The 20,203-nt window shown below is 38.4% G+C and overlaps 1 protein-coding gene across 10 annotated transcripts in view; it reads right to left on the bottom strand.

Moving 5' to 3' along the window:
* The window catches only part of HTR1F (5-hydroxytryptamine receptor 1F), a 152,251-nt gene extending 132,773 nt beyond the window's left edge, over positions 1-19,478 (bottom strand). For 4 of the 10 annotated variants that reach the window (XR_013443113.1, XM_078060122.1, XM_078060117.1 and 1 more), the window contains exons 1-3: positions 18,581-18,763; positions 18,105-18,194; positions 4,921-5,046 (exon numbers count right to left, since the gene is read on the bottom strand). Coding sequence is in view for 3 of the 10 variants with exons in the window: in XM_078060122.1 (XP_077916248.1) it covers positions 4,921-5,046; positions 18,105-18,194; positions 18,581-18,598 (234 nt within the window). In the remaining 7 variants the exon portion in view is untranslated. Of the gene's footprint in view, positions 1-4,920; positions 5,047-18,104; positions 18,195-18,580; positions 18,764-19,048 lie in introns of those variants that run through there. The other 6 variants (XM_078059985.1, XM_078059870.1, XM_078060023.1 and 3 more) reach the window with 3 other exon arrangements.
* Between the last annotated feature and the right edge of the window lie 725 nt (positions 19,479-20,203).

Below are 20,203 nucleotides of genomic sequence, written 5' to 3'. Positions count from 1 at the left end.
TTCTGTATAGCCAAAGCAATTTTGAGCAAGAAGAACAAAGATGGAGGTATCATTACTTCTTAATTTCAAAATATATCACAAAGGTACAATAATCAAAACAGTATGGTACTAGCATAAAAACAGACATACAGACTATTGGAACAGAAGAGAGAGCCCAGAAATAAAATCCACATATATATTATCAACTGATCTTTGAGAAAGGTGCCAAGAATACACAATGGGGAAAATACAGTCCCTTCCACAAATGGTGTTGCGAAAACTGAGTATACACATACAGAAGAGTGAAATTGGGCCCCTATCTTATACCGTACACAAAAATTAGCTAAAACTATATTAAAGACTTAACATAATACCTGAAACACTACAACTTCTAGAAGAAAACATAAGGAAAAAGCTTTTTGACATTGATCTTAGCGATAACCCTTGACATGACACCAAAAGTGCAAACAACAAAAGCAAAAAATAGGTAAGTGGGACTATATCAAACTAAAAAGCTTTCATAGCAAAGAAAACAATCAAGAGAATGAAAAGGCAACCTAGGGAATGGGGGAAAATATTTGCAAGTCATCTATCTGATAAAGTGTTTATATCCAAAATATATAGGGAACTTCTATAACTCAATAGCAAAAACAAACAAAACAAAACAAACAAAAAACCTGACTAAAAAATGGGCAAAGGAACTGAATAGATGTTTCTCCAAATAAGGCAGACAAAGAGCTGACAAGTATATTAAAAAGTGCTCAACATTACTAATCATCAGGGAAATGAAAATTAAAACCACAATGATACCACTTCACGTCTGTTAGGATGGCTATTATCAATAAGACAAGAGATCAATTTGTTGAGGATGTAGAGAAAAGGGAATCCTAGTGCACTACCATGGGAATGTAAACTGTTGCTGCCACTGTGGAAAATGTATGAAAAATACCTAAAAAATTAAAAATGGAACTACCATATAATCCAGCAATCTCATTTCTGGGTATATATCCAAAGGAATTAAAATCATAATCTTGAAAAGATGTCTACATGCCCATGTTCATTGCAGCACTATTCACAAAACCAAGTTCACAAAACAATCCAATCAACAGAGGAATGAATAAAGAACATGATTATATATATATAAATATTATATATACACACAAATACATGTATAAATGTATATACACATATATACATTTACACACATATACATATGTATATACATTTATACATATGTACATTTATACATTTATACAAATGTGTGTGTATAAATATACACATGTATATATTTATACATATATGTGTATATATACACATATATATATGTGTGTATGTAATCACGTTCTTTATTCATTCCTCTGTTCATGTTCTTTATTCATTCCTCTGTTGATGGACACTGGGTTGTTTCCTGATCTTGGTTTTGTGAAGAGTACTTTAATTCCTTTATTTCCTTTAATTCCTTTGGATATATAAATGTATATATGCATTATATATATACACATTTATAAATACACACACAATGGAATACTGTTCAGCCTTAAAAAGAAGGAAATCCTGCCATTCACAACAACATGTATAGACGTGTAGGGCATTATCTTAAGAGAAAAAAGCCAGTCATAAAAGGGTAACTGCTACATGATCCTTTTTATACGGGGAATCTAAAACTGTCAAACTCATAAAAGCAGAGAGTAGAATGGTGATTGCCAGGGCCTAGTGGGGAGGGGTAAATGGGGAGGCATTAGTCAAAGGGTACAAAATTTCAGTTATGGGAGATGAATATGTCCTAGAGATGTACTGAACAGCATAGCACCTATATTAATAATGCTGTATTGTATACTTTAAAACTTGCTAAAAGGCTAGATCTTATGTTAAGTGTCTTTATTACCAAAAAATAATAAAGAGGGCAAGATAAAACTTCTGGAATTGATGGATATGTTTATGACATAGATTGTGGTGATGGTTTCACAGATGTGTACTTATCGTCAAATATATTGAGTTGTATACATATTTTAAGAATTTACTGCTTTTTATATGCTAATTATACCTCAATAAAGTGGTTTAAAGAAAAGAGAAGTAACTTCTGTAAATTATAGCAAATACTGCCAAGCGATAAGATAGGGTGAAAGTTGAAGATTGTTTTTTGAATTTATCAATTTGGAGGGCACTGGTGATTTCATTAAGAACGAACAATTACAAGAGAATGATATCTCCCTAGCCACTCAACTAAGTCCTTCCTCTTAACTAGAATCATATATTTGCACATGTTCTTTGCTTAATCACATTCTCTTGTCATGTTTCAAATTTCCTTAAGGCGTGGTTCTCTGCAAATGAAACTGAAAAATTAATCCAAACTAATCACTGAAGGAGAGTAGATGGGTTAACTTATTCCTCAATGAAAACTTGGATAATAATCCTGAAATAATTACTTAGATAACTTTGGCTTTATATACCAGAAAGGGCAAAAGCACCTTCAATGATATGTTGTAAAGAGGGAGGAAGTAAAATGCTAGGGTGGTCACTCTTGCTTTCTTAAGGAAGTCTACTAAGACATTATCATCAGCTACATGAAGAATGACACTTCTCTGCCTTAGTAATCAATAGCTTCTAATTTTACATTTGGTGTAGAGAAAGTTACGAATTTTAATTAGCACACATCAAGTAACTATAGGAATTTGTACCCCCATCATGTTACCTCCCTGGTCAAAACCTTTCAAATGTCTCTTTGCTGATAAGCTGTATAATCCTAGATCATCCATATATAATTGGCAGTAGGTTCCTTTTCCATAAAATGAGATTGTTTTCTTTTTAGTATTGATTTGGGAATGAAATAGAAACACATAAAGCAGCCAATATAGTGCATGCATCTTCAAATATGTTAATTATACACTAAACAGAAAATCTTACATAGACTCATTTGTTGATTAGGTACCAAGCTACTTTTGTAGTAGATCTCCTGATCCTACTCTAGGTCTAGTTTGCATTTGAAATACATTAGGTTACTCACTTTTTCATTAAAAAAATCTCTGGGGCACCTGGATGGCTCAGATGGTTAAGCATCGGCCTTCGGCTCGGGTCATGATCCCAGGGTCCTAGGATCGAGCCCCACGTCTGGCTCCTGGCTCAGCGGGGAGCCTGCTTCTCTCTCTGCTTCTCCCTCTGCTTCTCCCTCTGCCTCTCCCCCTGCTCGTGCTCTCTCTCTCTCTATCTCTGTGCCTCAAATGAATAAATAAAATCTTAAAAAAAAAAAATCTCTTATACTTCTGTGTCAATTCATTCTTTTTGTTTGATTCACTGAAAATGCCCCAAATCTGACAATTTCTATTCAACAAAATCCTGCAAATAACATTTTAAATGTCAGGCTTTTAAGACTTTCCTGTTTATTATAGCCAGAAGTTATTTTCTTCCATGCATTCCCAAGACATATTATTTCCACCTTCCGCAGAATTGTACTTTTGTGGCAAATACCATACATAGGTTGATCCACTCAATACCCTTTCCACATTCTTTGTCTTCCTTTTCCTTCACCATAGAGGCTGCAAAATGATAAGCCACGAGATCGGGTCATAAAGATTATCCATGTGCCACTGCCCCTAGCTTCTGCAAAGTTTTGTGCTTATTTTATTTTGACACTTCAAAGATGGAAAAGAAAACAAATGTAGGTTATTTTTCTTGAATTCTTCCTGTGGTGTCTGCATTTCTCATGAATTCTCCCTCCCATAGAAAAGCCATTTTTTAAAAGATTTATTTATTTATTTGAGAGAGAGAGAGGGAGAGCATGCGTGCGCATGTGCGGGGCAGGGGGAGGAGCAGAGGGACCAGGGAGAGAGTCTCAAGCACTCCCCATCGAGCTCAGAGCCCAACATGGGGCTCAATCGCACAACCCTGGCTGAGATCATGACCTGAGCAGAAACCAAGAGTCGGACAGTTAACCGACTGCACCACTCAGGCGCCCCTAAAAGCCATTTGTGCAGATTGCTACGTAGGTGTGCCAACACTAGAGACCCTATGACCATTTCCTTACTAATTATATTGCATCAATTCTGACCTCCTTTTTCTACTTGCTAATGAGTAAGGACAGGAAGAAGGAAATGAACAGTACAGAAGATGGAGAAAAAATAATTCTTTATTATCTATTTATATATCAGCTACATTCTTATTTATTGTATCTTTTAGTCATCACAAGATGCCTGTGGAATAGCTTTCATTATTCAGAATTTTACAGATGAATATATCAAGGCTTAGCTAAATTAGGTAATTTTGCTAAAATCACACACCAAGTGATGGTGCTGGGATTGAAGCCAATCAGCTTCTGATCCTAATGGTCTCAATCACTTTGGATTGTACCACACTGCCTTGTTCATTACTTTAAACATGAAAGTACATACAACCAGGTAAAAAAAAAAAAAAAATCCTTTATTTTTACCGGTTAGATCTTACATAGCCTGGTAATCGTTTTAAAAAAAGTGTGACTGAGATTATACTAGAGGTACGCTGGAGTTGGCTCCCACTGGCTAAAAGTCATTGGGCACATTTCTTTCCACTGAACTGTGTTCAGTGACTTCACATTGGTCGTTTGGAACTGATTATTTCAGGGGCATTTATATTGTTTGCACTATGAAGATCAGCAAACTCTACAGATCTGGGCTCTTGCTCTCCCTCCCCCTGTTGGTTGATAAACATTTACCGGAATACCACTAGTCAAAACATTTTCATCCAAAATCTTTAGAAACATTTTAAAAAATCATTTTAACATTAATCTCTTTCCTTTACTATTATATATCTTTCATAGCTGAGTTTTCATCTGTTGACATTTGAAACATTATTGTCGTGTCCTTTATGCTTCAAAGATTTCCCACTATTATAAAATAAAACCCATCAATTTCCTTTCCCCCCCTTATTTATTCACAGCCCTACCTTGCCCGTTTTAAAATTGCAACTTACATGTGTAGTTGTGCCAAGAGCTATTGAATCAAGTAGTTTGAGCACTTGTCTGTAGGAATGCGTCTTTTCACAACAGAACTCTATTGAATGTCCTGAAATAACTGAACGATTTGTTCCCTTCACTTCCTATAAGAAATTTAAACAATGACCTGTATCAATTTCTAATAGAATACACATCAACTCCACTTGGCTATACTATCAAAAAAGAATAAAATCAAATCAAGAAATTATCCATCAATATCAAAAGGTAGTGACAAAAGAAAAAAGAAGAAAACACTGAAAAATTTTTGGTCCAGGTATAATGGAATGTGGTATTTAAAGTAGTTAATTAAAAATGTAAGGAAAGCTCATTTATTAAAAGGGAAAATACCCAGACCGAGTATCCAGATTAGGTAAAAATAAAAGCTAGTAATATTTTGCTTGTAAGAAAAATTCAAATATGATTCAGGTCAATAAACCTGAGGCAAACTTAAAGAAAAGAAGGACAACAAGGCTACTATTAAACAAGATGAATTCAATGAAAAAAAAAGAGAAAGTAAATTTCACATAGGAAAACTAGACAATCATATATCTTTAAGTGCCCAATAATCAAGCACCACAATATACAAAAAAATGTAAGTTGGATATCCACTGGAAAATAGACAAATACAATTATAGATGGAAACTTTAATGGACCTCTATAAATAAGTAACAGATTAATCATATAAAGTAACAAGAGTATAGAAGTGATTAATATAATGCTAAATTTTAGTGCCATACACAGCACATAATTCACTCTTTCAAGTGTGCAGTGATATTTTACACAAATTAAACACATATAAACCAAAAAGAAAACTTTACATAAGCATCTTAAATAGAAATCATGCTGGCCGCATTTTCTGGATACAATGTAATAATAAAAATAAGCATCAACTGAAAATATTTAAACACAAAAACCTAAAACTTTGTCACTCATAATAGCTTCTTCAAAATAACTTTTAAATTAAAGAAGAACATTAGAATTCAATGGTATACTATTTGGTTTGTACTACTGAGAATGATATTTAGTAATTCTAATGGCATAGCTTTATAAATATAATTATATACTACTGTTTTTGCTTAAAATATGAAACAGACAAAATTTTTGGATTCGGAATATATTATAGTCTATTTTAAATAATCAAGAGAATAAAAAAATCTATTTATATTAACAAGAATTTAGCAAACTAAATAGATTAACGATAAATGAATAAAAATAAGTGACTTTCCTGTGAACTAGCCATAACCACAAGAAGATGTGATAAGAAATAATCATAAGTCATATTAATATTCCATAACATAAAATACCTAGGAAAAACCCAGAGAAGAAATGTGTAGAACCCATGAGAAGTCAATTATAAAACTTTATTCACAATATGAAACAAGTCCTAAATAAACTGAGAGATATCATATTCCTCCATGGGAAATCCAGTCAGTCCTTTCACATTAAATGTACTCAAAATGCTTATTTTAAATCTTAACTTTTTTGATATCTCAGAAAATTGCCCATGCTCATTAAGGGGGGAACAAACAGGAAAAATACACAAAATTTTGGAGAAGAATGATAGAAAACCCTTGCCAAAAACAGTTGCTAAAATAATGCACAATTCACAATAACTAAAAGTAGTTCAGGTACTACAACAATTGAGAGACAGCAATGAAACAGAACCGATCACTGCAAACAGAAGCATCTAGAAGATGATAGATTTAATATTTCATACCAGTGAAGACAGAATGACTTTTCAAAACATGGTATTAAGACAATAGGGTAAATCTTTAGAAAAAAAAGGTCATACATGATATATAAAAATGAGTTAAAGGTTGATCAAAGAGCTAAACAGAAAATAAGATAATAAATATTGGAAAATACCAACATATATCCAGCTGATCTTCGGATGGAAAGTTGTAAACTTCCTTCTGGTTTCATGAAACTAAAACTAAAGTAAAGTAAAAAACTGAAGTGTTGAACCACATAAAATTTAAACTTAAGTGTTATCAGTAATTACCATGGAACAAGGTCAAAGTTATAAATCAAGAGAGGGGAAAATTTACAGCATATAACAAACAAGGCTTTGGAAAAACATAAATATGTCCATAGTAAAATCAAAAAAGCACTGATGGATAATTCAAAAAGAAGAAATTCAAATGACCATAAAAATAAAAAAGATATATTCAACCTTATAAGAAATCAAAGGAAAAATACACCAATATCAACAAGAGTTGAGATATATAATTTTGCCTATCAATTCAGCATAAGTTTATTAAAACTATGATATAATACACAATTCTTGTGAGAATGTTGTGATAGAATTATGGAGACTTTTATTTTTTTTCTTTAAATAGTTTTATATATTCATGTTTTCAATAACAAGGAAAATGTTACTAGAATAAAATAACATTTTTGTATATTGGAAGCATCTGTAAAGTAATATGAGAGAAAATACTTTTCAGTTTTAAGTGTAAATTTTGCAACTCATTTTTGTTTTAAACCTAACAATGAAAATGATAAAATGTACCTTAAAAAAAGAATCCAGAGGAGGATGTAGTTTTTTTCTCCAATACTTTAGGGTCAAAGGGCAACATACTCTAGCTGGGAGATGAATGGACCAAGGTGAAATGTGGATTTGTGCCCCAGGTTCCCCCCCAACCCGGCCCCCGCCAGTCTCACCATTTAGGACAAACCATTTAAGTCTCTGGGCATCACATCCCTCTTCTGTAAAATGGGGATAATCATTCCTGCCTGGATGTGAAGATAAAATATACTACTACATTGGAAAGCAACTATAAAAATTATCAAACAGTTCATTCTCAAGCCATTATGATTATACTCATGGAATTACGTATAGTTCTAATTTTGTCAATTTTTCTTCCACTCAATTAATTTGTGTCCAGAGCAGGAGCATTCCTTCTACTTTTCATTTTCATTTTGTGAGTCCAATACCACTTTTGTATGCTATAGACAATCATACATTTATTCATTCAGAAAACACTTCCCTACTGTTTCACTGTGAATTCTACATATTTGTACCTTATATTCAATGAGATGTTTTTCCAAAAAATCTAATGTTCCAACATGTGATACTGGTTTTAATGTAACCTTCTTTAGCCCCTGCAGAATTACTGTCTGTCTACAATTTTACAATGGTGGAAACACTTCTATACTTTTTAGAAAGTGCAACAATCTTGACAGATTTTCTCCACTTAGCTTCTGAGGTAGCAATGATATTTAATGAAAGGTCGCAAATGCTTTTAGCGACAGAGTATATGGAGAGGAAAGGAAACTTGCATAGATTTTCGCTAAATCTTGGTAACCTTCTTTAGGACCAAAATGAAGTTTGTCAGAACTTTAACCCATTCATTTGAAAGCCCTTTCCAGGCTTATGCCTATGAAGGGAAGAATATGAGTTTCTCTCTTCTGATATGTTTTAGGACTAATAATGGTGGCTAACTGAACTTAATCAGGGAAGAAGGGAAAGAAAGATCCGCAGATGAATTTGAGGGAAAATGGTTCTTCGAGCTTTTTTTAAAATTCAAGCTATTTTTCTCAAAACAGAAAGGGTCAAAATCACACAGTCTAGACTTTAGTCATGCAAGGTAAGAATAGAGAGCTCCATTGCTTTTATTTCAACTAGAATTATAAAGATTGAAGGGTCCTTGCCTTGTCAAGCACAGCTGCCGAGATGCCAAAGCACAGCTAAAAGATGCCTTGAGTTATGAGTGTTGTGCTGCAGTGGGTGCACTGGGTAATGCGCAGACAGAACGTTGAAATGACCACTTTCCAAATGGGGAACTCATTATTGCAAACATTATTTAATCAGAAGTTGTGAAAATATGCAACTAACCTGTTCATTATTACTTGTACCACCTAACTAAACCACCCGTGCTTGTAAGCATGAGCCAAATCAGTCTTTTCCTGAAATTGTTTTAGCTATTTATGCAGGAGGCAGGAAATCTTGCTTGCTATGGCAATCAGAAAACAATCACACTTTATAAACTTTTTTTTTAAGATTTTTTTTTTTTTTATTTATTTATGTGACAGAGAGAGACACAGCGAGAGAGGGAACACAAGCAGGGGGAGTGGGAGAGGGAGAAGCGGGCTTCCTGCGGAGCTGGGAGCCCGACGCGGGGCTCGATCCCAGGACACTGGGATCATGACCTGAGCCGAAGGCAGACGCTTAACGACTGAGCCACCCAGGCGCCCCACACTTTATAAACTTTTTAAAAATATGACAAATGCCTCAAAATGTGAAGTGTCGCAAGATTAAAAAACATAATTCTAAAATTAGGGCTTTTGATGGCTAGGTATTTGCACATAACCTTGACTGCTTTAGTGTATATACTGGTTTCTACTTATATAAAATCTCTCTCTCAAAGGCGATTTTAGTCCATCAGTTTCTCACCATGAGTGTGTGAATACTCTGACATATACTAATTATAAGATGGAGAAATAACAAAGAGAGGAAAGATGTAAGTTGAACTGGAGCCAAAGACCTCTTGAATAGCTAAGAGGCAGACATTTGCAAAAGATGAGTGAATATCAATAAATCCTGGTTTAATTGAGATAGTTTCGTTCAATATTAGTTGACATTGTTTTGAAATAGATGACAAGTTGATATAAGGAAAATGTAACCATGTATTGTCCACTTCATAAAAAAACAGAGTGACCACAGCAATGTCAATTTATATTGTATAAAAAAGTAAAGGTAGTTGAACACCAAAGTGCGTTATTGAGTGAGGTTATATAATATCCCTCTCTTGAGATTTCATTATATAAGAAAACAGCCCATCTGTCTTGGAAATTGTGGGTATAGAAGATTACGTTAGGAAGCTTCTCTGAATTTTCTGGCCTTTTAATTTTGTGAAATAGTTCGAAAGAGTGAAATGCCACAGAGAGAGACACCACTGAATAGAGAAAGAGATGTTTTTGAAATGATTTTTCCAAAATCACTCCCACCCAAGGGTATTTGTGAAGTGTTCAGGGCTGTGGCTTCTTTATGGGCACTTTCACCGTGAGCAGCAGGGGAGTCAGACAAGTTTGCCTTTGATGCCCTTTGTACCAAACACTACTGTTCATTCGGTCAGGGCAAACAGAGATGAAAAAGCCTCAATTCTGGCATCCAAGGACTCACTGGTCTATTGGCGAGAAGACATGTCTCAATAAATAAAATACAAATAGCCTGGTGAGTACAGCACAGAAGCTTGCAAAAGGTTCATAACCAGGGCTCGGGAGTGAATTGTTTTCTGGCTAAAGGAAGGGTCTGGAAAGGATAATAAATAAATCTGAATTTTGGTAAATGACTAACAATTTCCCAGGTAGAAGGAAGGACATCCAGAGCTAAGTGAAGAACAGAGAGGAAAACCTCATATGTCAGATGAGTGTGAGAAGTTCCCTATTGCTGAAGCATGGCTGGCAGGTGGGCAGGATGGGAGTGGTGGGAAGGAAGCTGGAGCAGAAATCCAGGTAAATGAGGGCTAGAAGAAGGAGCTAAATAGCTTGGCTTGCTCCCAGAAGGAAATGGGAAGCCACCAAAGGATTTTAAGCATAGGACAGAACTAATCTCTAAAATTAATTTCGTGACAGTATGGGACAAATGACTCATGGGGGCAAGGCTTGGCCCAGGGAGATGACGTTAAAGGTACTTAAAAAGGTCCAGGCCAGGCATATTGAGTTAAAGTAAGTTAAGGGATGATCAGGAAAGTAGATTCAAGGGACCCAACAGACTGATTGAGTTTGGCTGGGTATGCAGAAACATTTTACAAAAGGAATCTGGGAGTTTCTCTGATGGGAAATGGAATATAAGAGACTTCTACATTTAGGGGAGAAAAAAGATGAGTTTAATTGTGAACCTGTCGACTGGACCTAGAGGTCATTTGTCTGTCCATACGGTGATCTCCAGGTCTGTAGCTTAATGAGGAAGTTTGGGCTGGATAGGTACAAGAGAGGGAAATTTTCCCAAGTCCAAGTCCCACTGGGGCTATACAACATGACTTCACTTGCACTAGGTCATGGCATTAAATAACACTGTATCACAAAGTGAGGAATTCCCTTTTCAGTGTTCTTTCCCTTTGGATGAAGCCCTTGAGAGAGTTGCAGTTTGTTGAAGATTTGTTTTTAACTTTTGCTATCTCCCTTTTAAGCATAGGGGAAGTTGGCCTCAGGCTCAAGGCTTTTACCTGGCAATAAACACTGATTAAAATTTAACAAGACCACTACTCTTTTTGTTTTTGTATCACTTTTTTTTTTATCATTGCCTATTATATGTGAATTAATATTGATTTTACATACTACAGTGATAAAATTATAATTTATTTATATTTTAAGATGTGATTCAAATTAAAGAGAAATTATGTAAAGAAGAAATAATGTAGTGTGAAAATATGGAAAACTCATGAAGGTAGTATGTGCTGGGACTTGGATACAGAGAAAGAGAATCATTAATAGGCAATGTTAGAACTGAGGTTCGTCCTCACTTTTGAAATAACTAGGACCCATGATCTCGTTTGGTGGTAACTGAAACCACAGGAGGTAATGATATTATTTTATTTTTATTTTTAAAGATTTTTATTTATTTGACAGACAGAGAGAGAGCACAAGTAGGCAGAGCGGCAGTCAGAGCAAGAGGGAGAAGCAGACTTCCGCTGAGCAGGGAGCCGGACGTGGGGCTTGATCCCAGGACCCTGGGATCATGACCTGAGCCAAAGGCAGACTGAGCTACCCAGGTGCCCCGATATTATTTTATAAGAAGCTGTAGGAAGGATTCCTGATACTCATGGATGCACTTCAGTGAGTCTCTTAATTGACAAAAATTATCTGCAAATATTTCTATCTATGTGCCTTATTTTTCTGGGAAGACATACTATAGTTGTTTGTTTCTTTTTGTTTTTAGATTCTCAAAGGGATCTTTGACCAAAGGGGAATAAGAAAAAAATGGCAGTGAATGGAGAAGAGAGCTAAGGACAGACAGTGGAAGAGGATCACTGGATGAACGGAGAAGTAAAATTCAAAGACAAAGAAACTGGACCAAGAGAGTGCTGTCACTAACCTTCTTCAAGAGCAAGAAAGTTATCTTTGAGTCTAATGGAAGAGAAAGCATGGATGGTTAATAGTTAACTTTGTCAACTACTCCTACATAGTTTAGCAAGCTAAGGTTTCAGCGATCAGTAGCCTCTGGTTTTAAAAAATATGATGACAGTGGCCACAGGAGCTTCACAGGGTGGTAGGGGTGGAAGTCAGGCTATGGTGGGAAAGGAATTAATGGGACGGGAGGAGATAGTGGCAAGAAATAAAAATTGGGGCGCCTGGGTGGCTCAGTCGTTAAGTGTCTGCCTTCGGCTCAGGTCATGGTCCCAGGGTCCTGGGATCGAGTCCCACATCGGGCTCCCTGCTCCTCGGGAAGCCTGCTTCTCCCTCTCCCACTCCCCTCTGCTTGTGTTCCCTCTCTCACTGTGTCTCTCTCTGTCAAATAAATAAATAAAATCTTTAAAAAAAAAAAAAAAAAGAAATAAGAATTGGTTTTCTTCTAGAAGCTGTTTGAGAATAGGAGTGACATGACAGCATGAAGCCAGGTTCAGATTGGAATGGGGCAGTTGTAGGATCCAGAGCAGAGGGGGAGGTCGGCTTGACTCTAGGATTGGAGGGGAGGAGAGTAGCTGAGCAGTTAAATATACAAGAGTCAGACGAGGGGAGGGAGCTTCATTTCTGGGAGTGTCTGAATTCCTAGTAAAGAAGAATCATCCTGAGAGCAAAGGGGGCAGGGACAGAGACAGAGCTAGGAGAAGGGTGGCAAGCTGTGCTCAGGCTGTTTTGGAGAACTGGAAAGTGCCAACTACTGGTAGAAAATGCCAACCATTGGTAAGAGAAGTTTTGATGAGAGATTAAGTGTCCAAATGACATTAGAACTAAGACTTTACAGTAGCATCAATTAGAAGAGCTTATACAGGGAAATGATCAAAACCTCAATGAGATACCACCTCACACCAGTCAGAATGGCTAAAATTAACAAGTCTGGAAACAACAGATGTTGGCGAGGATGCAGAGAAAGGGGAACCCTCCTACACTGTTGGTGGGAATGCAAGCTGGTGCAGCCACTCTCAAAACAGTATGGAGGTTCCTCAAAGTTGAAAATAGAGCTACCCTGCAACCCAGCAATTGCACTACTGGGTATTTACCCCAAAGATACAAATGTAGTGATCCGAAGGGGTATGTGCACCCCAATGTTTATAGCAGCAATGTCCTCAATAGCCAAACTATGGAAAGAACCAAGATGTCCATCAACAGATGAATGGATAAAGAAGATGTGGTGTGTGTATATATATATATATATATATATATATATATATAAAATATTATGCAGCCATCAAAAAAAAAAAAACCCTGAAATCTTGCCATTTGCAACGACATGGATGGAACTAGAGGGTATTATGCTAAGCGAAATAAGTCCGAGAAAGACATGTATCGTATGATCTCACTGATATGAGGAATTCTTAATTTCAGGAAACAAACTGAGGGTTGCTGGAGTGGTGGGGGGTGAGAGGGATGGGGTGGCTGGGTGATAGACATTGGGGAGGGTATGTGCTATGGTGATCGCTGTGAATTGTGTAAGACTGTTGAATCACAGACCTGTACCCCTGAAATACATTATATGTTAAAAAAAAAAAGAGAAGATAGTAGGAAGGGAAAAATGAAGGGGGGATATTGGAGGGGGAGACAAACCATGAGAGACTATGGACTCTGAGAAACAAACTGAGGGTTCTAGAGGGGAGGGGGGATCGGTTAGCCTGGTGTTGGGTATTAAAGAGGGCACGTACTGCATGGAGCACCGAGTGTTATACGCAAACAATGAATCATGGAACACTACATCAAAAACTAATGATGTAATGTATGGTGATTAACACAACATAATAAAATAAAATAAAATAAATGAAAAAGTAGGATATAAGATTGTCAGTATAGTAAACTCTCAACTGTATACAGGGGTCCAACTGTATCGAGTGTCCAATACTAGAAATGTGATGATACATGCACTTTATACCCATCTATGGTCATAGTATTAAAATGAGAAAATCTATATGCAAATGAGGAAATAATTAGAGGGATGGCCCCTTATGTCCTAGGTAGCCTACTCTAGGGGAAGATCTGAGAAGTTTACGTACACTATAAGGAAAGATGTAATGAAGCTGGAGAACTTGAATTAAATATAAAACATACTTTAAAGTCTGACAGCATGAGTCTGCTCCTGACTTAATTTTATTTATTTTTTGTCACTGACTGATAAATTCTATGACAATAATAAACAATGCAATTGTTAAAAAAAAAAAAGAGCTTATACAAATGTCCCAGGCAGCACTTAGCCCTAGGAATGTAAGGAGGCTGACCGAAGGACTGATACAGGTCTGGGGCTTTGTAGGAAAGGGCACTGTCCCTATTCCTAGTGTTGCTAGTTCTCTCCCTCACTAGGTTCTGCAATGCTACCCCCTACCAACTATTAAACGACTTTGCTCCCATAGCTCTTTTTTTCAAAATCAACTCTTCCTTCTGCTGGTTCATTCTCATTGGTCTAATACCATTAAAGTTCCCATTTTAAAAACAAATCTCCAGGGCCTGCTCTAGCTACTTTTAATCCTCTTCCTGAAAGAGCTATTTTATACAGAGTTTTCACTTCCTCGCCTTCCAATCTTTCCTTTTTCCTCATTATTATTATTTAACATTACAATTTTCTTTCAGATTTGTGTATAAACTTTTATTTAGTATTTTGAATAACTATGTGCACATAACTCAAAGATATTAAAGTATATAGAATACGTTATCTCTCTGCTATTATTGCACCCTACTGCTCAGTTTTCTTCCCTATAGGCAACCACTATTATCTATTTTTTTATATATGACTTCATATATAGGTTGATTTTTCTTTGTTCTTTAATAAATAACATACCATGCACACCAGATTGCAACTTTTTCTCTTTAATATACTTTGAAAATCTTTTCACGTTAGTACATAGAAAGCTGACTTAATAATTTTAACAGCTGGATAGTATTCCATTGAATGAATGTGCATAGTTTATTTGGCTTGTTTTCTATTCACAGGTATTTATTGCGTTCAATTGTTTACCTCTATAAAAAGCTGCAGGGAGTAACTTGGAACATAAATGATCTTTCGTAAGTGCAAATATAACTGTAAGATAAATTCCTTGGACTGGAATCACAAGGTCACCAGTCTTTGTTCAGTCCTTATCGGTCAATCTTTTATCACCACCATTTCAATTGAAATAGCTCTTACCAAGGCCAAATAAAATTTCAAGGTAATTCTGTGTCTTCATATAACTTAACTCTTCTGCAGCATTGGACATAGCTGATCCTCACTTCTTCCTTCTTAAAAAATACTTTCTTCTTCTGGCTTCCATGATACTACACTCTTCTGGATTTCCCCCTATTTCACTGACTGCTCCTTCTCTGTTTCCTTTTCTAGCTCCTACTCTTTCCAGTGTCCGTATTTTGGATTGTTCTAGAGCTCTTTTCTCAGTCTGATGCTTTAAATACATTTTCTCCTGAAATCATTTCATGAAGTCCCATTGTTCTAAATATCATTTACACAGTAGTGACTTACACATTTTTATCTCCAACTCTGACTTTTCCCCTGAGCTCTGTCCCAACTACTCTTGGCATGCTTGCATCTGAAGGTCTGATAGGCTGCTCAAAACTTAACTGCTTTTCCTTATTCTTCCCATATCAGTTGGCGACAATCGCACTCTTTCAGCTGCTCTGATCATATATCTAGGCATGAACCTTGATTCCTTTCCTTCTGTCAGCAACCACATCTCATATGTCATGAAGTCTTGTCACCTTTACCTCCAAATATATCCAGGGTTTGGCATATCCACTGCTATCACCCTAGTCAAAGATGAGGCTAGGAAACTAGTAGCTTCATAACAGTCTCCTTTCTTTCCCTCTTATTTTTAAAAAAATTATTTCAACACAACAGCCGGAGGATCCTGGTAAAACTGTTCCCCACTAGAAATGCTTTAATAGCCTCCTATTGTACATAGAAGAAAATAGAAACTCCATACCATGGGTTAAAAGGCCACCTATTACTTCTGAGAGAAGAAAACACCATCAAGAAATTGGAGAAATTATCAGATCAATACAGTCCCTGCTTTAATACGTATGTGCACTCATTGATGTTAATTTTTGCTTATAATGTTCGGTCCTAGGCTCTGACATTTCTCTTTGTACCTTTTCAAGTGGAAGTAATAATTGCTTTTTAAAAAAGATTTATTTATTTATTTGAGAGAAAGAGAGTGGGGGGGTGGGGGGTGGGGAGGGATAAAGGGAGAGGAGGAGAGAATCTCAAGCAGACCCCCTGCTGAGCACAGAGCCGCAGGCAGGGCTAGATCTCACCCCTGAGATCATGACCCTGAGATCAAACCCAAGCTGAAACCAAGAGTCAGGCAGTTAACTGACTGCACCACCCAGGTACTTCTCGAGTAGAAGTAATAATTTCTGTTACAGATGCCAATTCTGAGTTTCCCTAGTACACTTGAAGAGTTCATCACTTTTAGAGCCGAAGTGAATATTTCTTGTCTGTCTAATTTAAGGCTGAGGGAATGGAAAAGCAAGGTTTCTCACTGTAGGGTACAGGAATTATGGTTCAATATCAGATCACTGCAGATGCTTCCCTATGGCTCTCAGGACTCTATTACCTAAGGATTATTAGTGCTTTCAGTTAACAGCAATCAGAAAGCAACAAACCACATCTTGTTTACTCTGCCTCAAACAGTATCCCTCCCACTTCTTAAATTCATATTGAAAAAAGAGAATCCTGCCATGGTCTTTTAAATATTACCATATTCATGTTGTTTTACACTAGCCATTTATTACTAATATACTAGAAAGTGCCCTTTAAAAATCTTTGAAGTGATTTCAGTAATAGTTAATCAAAAGGGACCATACTTACTAGATACGAAAATTCAAACTATCACTCCTCTCATTTCCAGTTAAGAATTATGTTGTAATTTTGCAAGTCTTTTAAAAGAGATATGCACCCAATCCTAAACTAAAAGCAAAAAAAAAAAAAAAAAAAAAAAAAAAAGCTAGGAAAGTTGTGGTATATTATTTTTATTAGCAGCTTTATGATAGTCTTTATAAGAACAATATGCTTAAGAACTTTATAAAATGAGCTAAGTAATACATTAATTATTTAAAACTGAAAAAGCTGCCTTTACAAATGTGCTATTGCTCAATCCCAGGCATCTATAAAACTTGCCTAATGAGATAAAGTCTCAAAATTTGCATTATGCTTTAAGTCTTCCTTCCAACAGAGATCTTTCTATACTGTTGAAAGGGAACACACCCTTGATGTAACTAAGCTCATTAACTCTGTAATAAGCCTCAGTGGACCAGGCTTGACAAATGATTCATACCGACCAGAGGAGGTATAGGAAAATACATTAAAATATCTTGGACAAAATAAGTTATTTTTCACATCTGGGAACTCCTAAGCTTATACCAGGCAAGTATAACATTTGTTCTAGAAACATCTGAGTTTAATGAACAATCTACCTAAAGCATATTGAAAAACACTTCTGGTTGGAAATAGTGAATAACTACTTTTGTTATCAAGACCAACTGTGACACACAGATTTGAATGGGTTGGAGAGGAGCAAGAACTACACTTGCCTTGGAGGAGACACACAGTGATGATGCTCAAACCTGCCTATGAATTTGGAGAGGGAGAAAGGGAAAGAGAAGGAGGAACAGCATTTGTAAGCCCAGAGGGATGGAGAGGTTTCCTCAGGTTTGCTCTGCCTCTTGACACTCCCACTCCGCAGTGAAAACCAGCTTAGAGTCCAGTCCTCCTTCCTCAGCAAATACATGAACAAAAGGCGCAACTCAAACGTAAGGATTTAGGCTTTTGATCATCAAATCAAATCTCAAAGATTTGTATATAAATGGAACCAGAGTAAAACCCATCTCGAACCTGTTTCCTTTTCCTGGATTTTGGTATAGCACACCCACTAAAATTTAGTCAAACTGCAATGATTACATAGGTATTTCAGAAAAAATGATATGAGTGGCTGATGACTCTTCCTGCTTATGTAATCTTAAATGTTCACTTAACTAATCAGCTTAACTATATTACAATCGTCCAAGTGCCAGGGAAATACTTTACATGCAGAAAACGAAGTCTTCTCAAGGTTTCTTCCAAGGTGCGTGGAAGTGCATCCTTAGCTCTCATCCAGTGTGCTATCAGGGGCCGCCTCTGGAAATAACCCAGGAGCACCATTCAGCATTTGAGGCACCCAAAATGCTCCACTCCGAATACATGCTCTCCTCATCTCCTGCGTTTCATTTCCTAACTTTCCAGGCTCACAGATGCGGCTTTCCTAGCCCCTCTGGGGACCGGAACCCTGAATAACAACCCTCATTCAGACCCCCTTTCTCCTTTGCTCAACCGCCCCTCTGAACAGGAAGGCGCCTTCCTTCGTCGGGGAGGACCTGCAGCCGCCCAGGCACCTTGCAGCCGCGAGGTGGAAGCTCTCTCTTGCCCTTTACCTCAGTGGTTCGTACCCGCGGGAAATCAAGTTAGAAAACTACAACCTTTTATCCCGATCTACGCCTCCTCCCGGCTCCTCACATTTCTCTAACCATTTTCCTCAGACTCATCCCACCGGGGGATGGATTCGAAGACTTTACTGTCCTTCCAGTGCTGGATTCTGGCCGGTGCCCGGTCTCTCTCCACCCCAGCGGCTCCTCAAGGTAGGAGCGCCGGAAGCCTGCACCCGAAGTGGGGTGTCGCGGACTCCGACCGCCACCCCTCGCCCTTGGGCCTAGGTCGGGCCCCTCCCTCCCAGCCTGGAGCATCTGCTCCGCCCAGAACCACTCCTGCTCCCCGCAACTTCGCCACCAGGGAGCGGAGGTTGCGGGCTGAGTGGGCAAGGGCAATTCTTTAATTCCAGCGCTGCTCGTTCACCCCAAAGAAGTGTCGGAAAGGAATGAGGCTCCAGCCCTGCAGGGCTTCCTGGCCCGCCCGCCGAGGACGGACACTGCCAGGGGCTCCCCCCCGCTCGGCTTCCCCACTTGCGCGCCAGGCTCCGGCGCGACCCGCACACTCACCGGGAGCGCTGCCCCGCAGCAGTCGGGAGCCGGGAAGGCGGCGCTCCGGGTCCGGGGGCGCGCGGGCGGGGGCTATCGTGCGGGGCGCCGGCCGCCGCCGGGCGGAGAGTGGCGCGTCCCGGCTGCTCTCGGGGCCGCGGGCTGGCTGCGCGCTGCGGGACTCGGGCGCCGCGCCCGGCTGGGTCCGGAGCGCGGGCGGGCCGTCGCCGGAGGCTCGCCACCACCCCTAACACGCCTTTCTTCTTGCCTTCATCTCTTCCTTCAACACCCCTTTCTCATCTTGCTTCTCTCACTTTTCCCCCTTCCTCCCTCTTCTCCCAGCCGTCTCCTCCCTCGTCTTGCACTGGTGCGTGGTGAAGGGCGGGGGAGGGAAAAAGTCCCGTCTCTTTAACTTGAGTGATACCTTGGAGATTATCTCTTCATGGAATCTGGAAATGACGTGAACACCTTTCCGAAAACATCTAGAATAAAACGACTTTAGTCTCCTTTTCCTTTTGGTTCTCCTTCCAAGTCAGTGTCTCTCTCCCTTTCTGTCTCCTTTGATTGAGTGGCTAGGAATGAGGTGAGGTCAGATAAGGAAAGCGAAGAAATGGTCAAGAGGCAGCAGTCTTCAAGAAGTGGGATTGAGAACCACCCTTTGAGTGGGCCCAGAGATCTGTTTACCCACAATTTCACAAAGCAGGCATTTCCTCAAAAAATGGGGTAGGGGGAAGGATGACAAAGGAGATAGGCAGGGTAATGGGACCTGAGTTTATTCAAGGCTTTATTCTAAGGCATCCATTGCAGTTCATTCTCCAAGTTCTTAGAATACATCTCTAGTGTTTTGATCTGGATGTGACCTTGAGAAAATACTTGACCTTTCCTGTTGCTGGCCTCAAATCATTTTTCCAGACTAATGATAGATAGATAGATAGCCCAGGAGACAGTCTCTTCAGCTGTAGCCTACCAAGAACTCCCCTAGAAACCTGAGTGCTTCTTGGAAGGTGGCAGTTCTCCAGCACTGGAACAGGTCTCCAAAGCGAGGAAGGATGGGACAGATTTTTTTTTGTACAGAGCACCACCCCCACAGTTCACCGATTGCCCCTCCCACACCCTGGGCCTGCCTTCTATATCCTTTTCCCCAGAAGGGAACTCCTGTTACTGAAGATCCTTTCT

Source organism: Halichoerus grypus, chromosome 1, assembly GCF_964656455.1.
Source record: "Halichoerus grypus chromosome 1, mHalGry1.hap1.1, whole genome shotgun sequence".
NCBI lineage: Eukaryota > Metazoa > Chordata > Mammalia > Carnivora > Phocidae > Halichoerus > Halichoerus grypus.
This window is presented reverse-complemented; position numbering and strand designations above follow the sequence as displayed.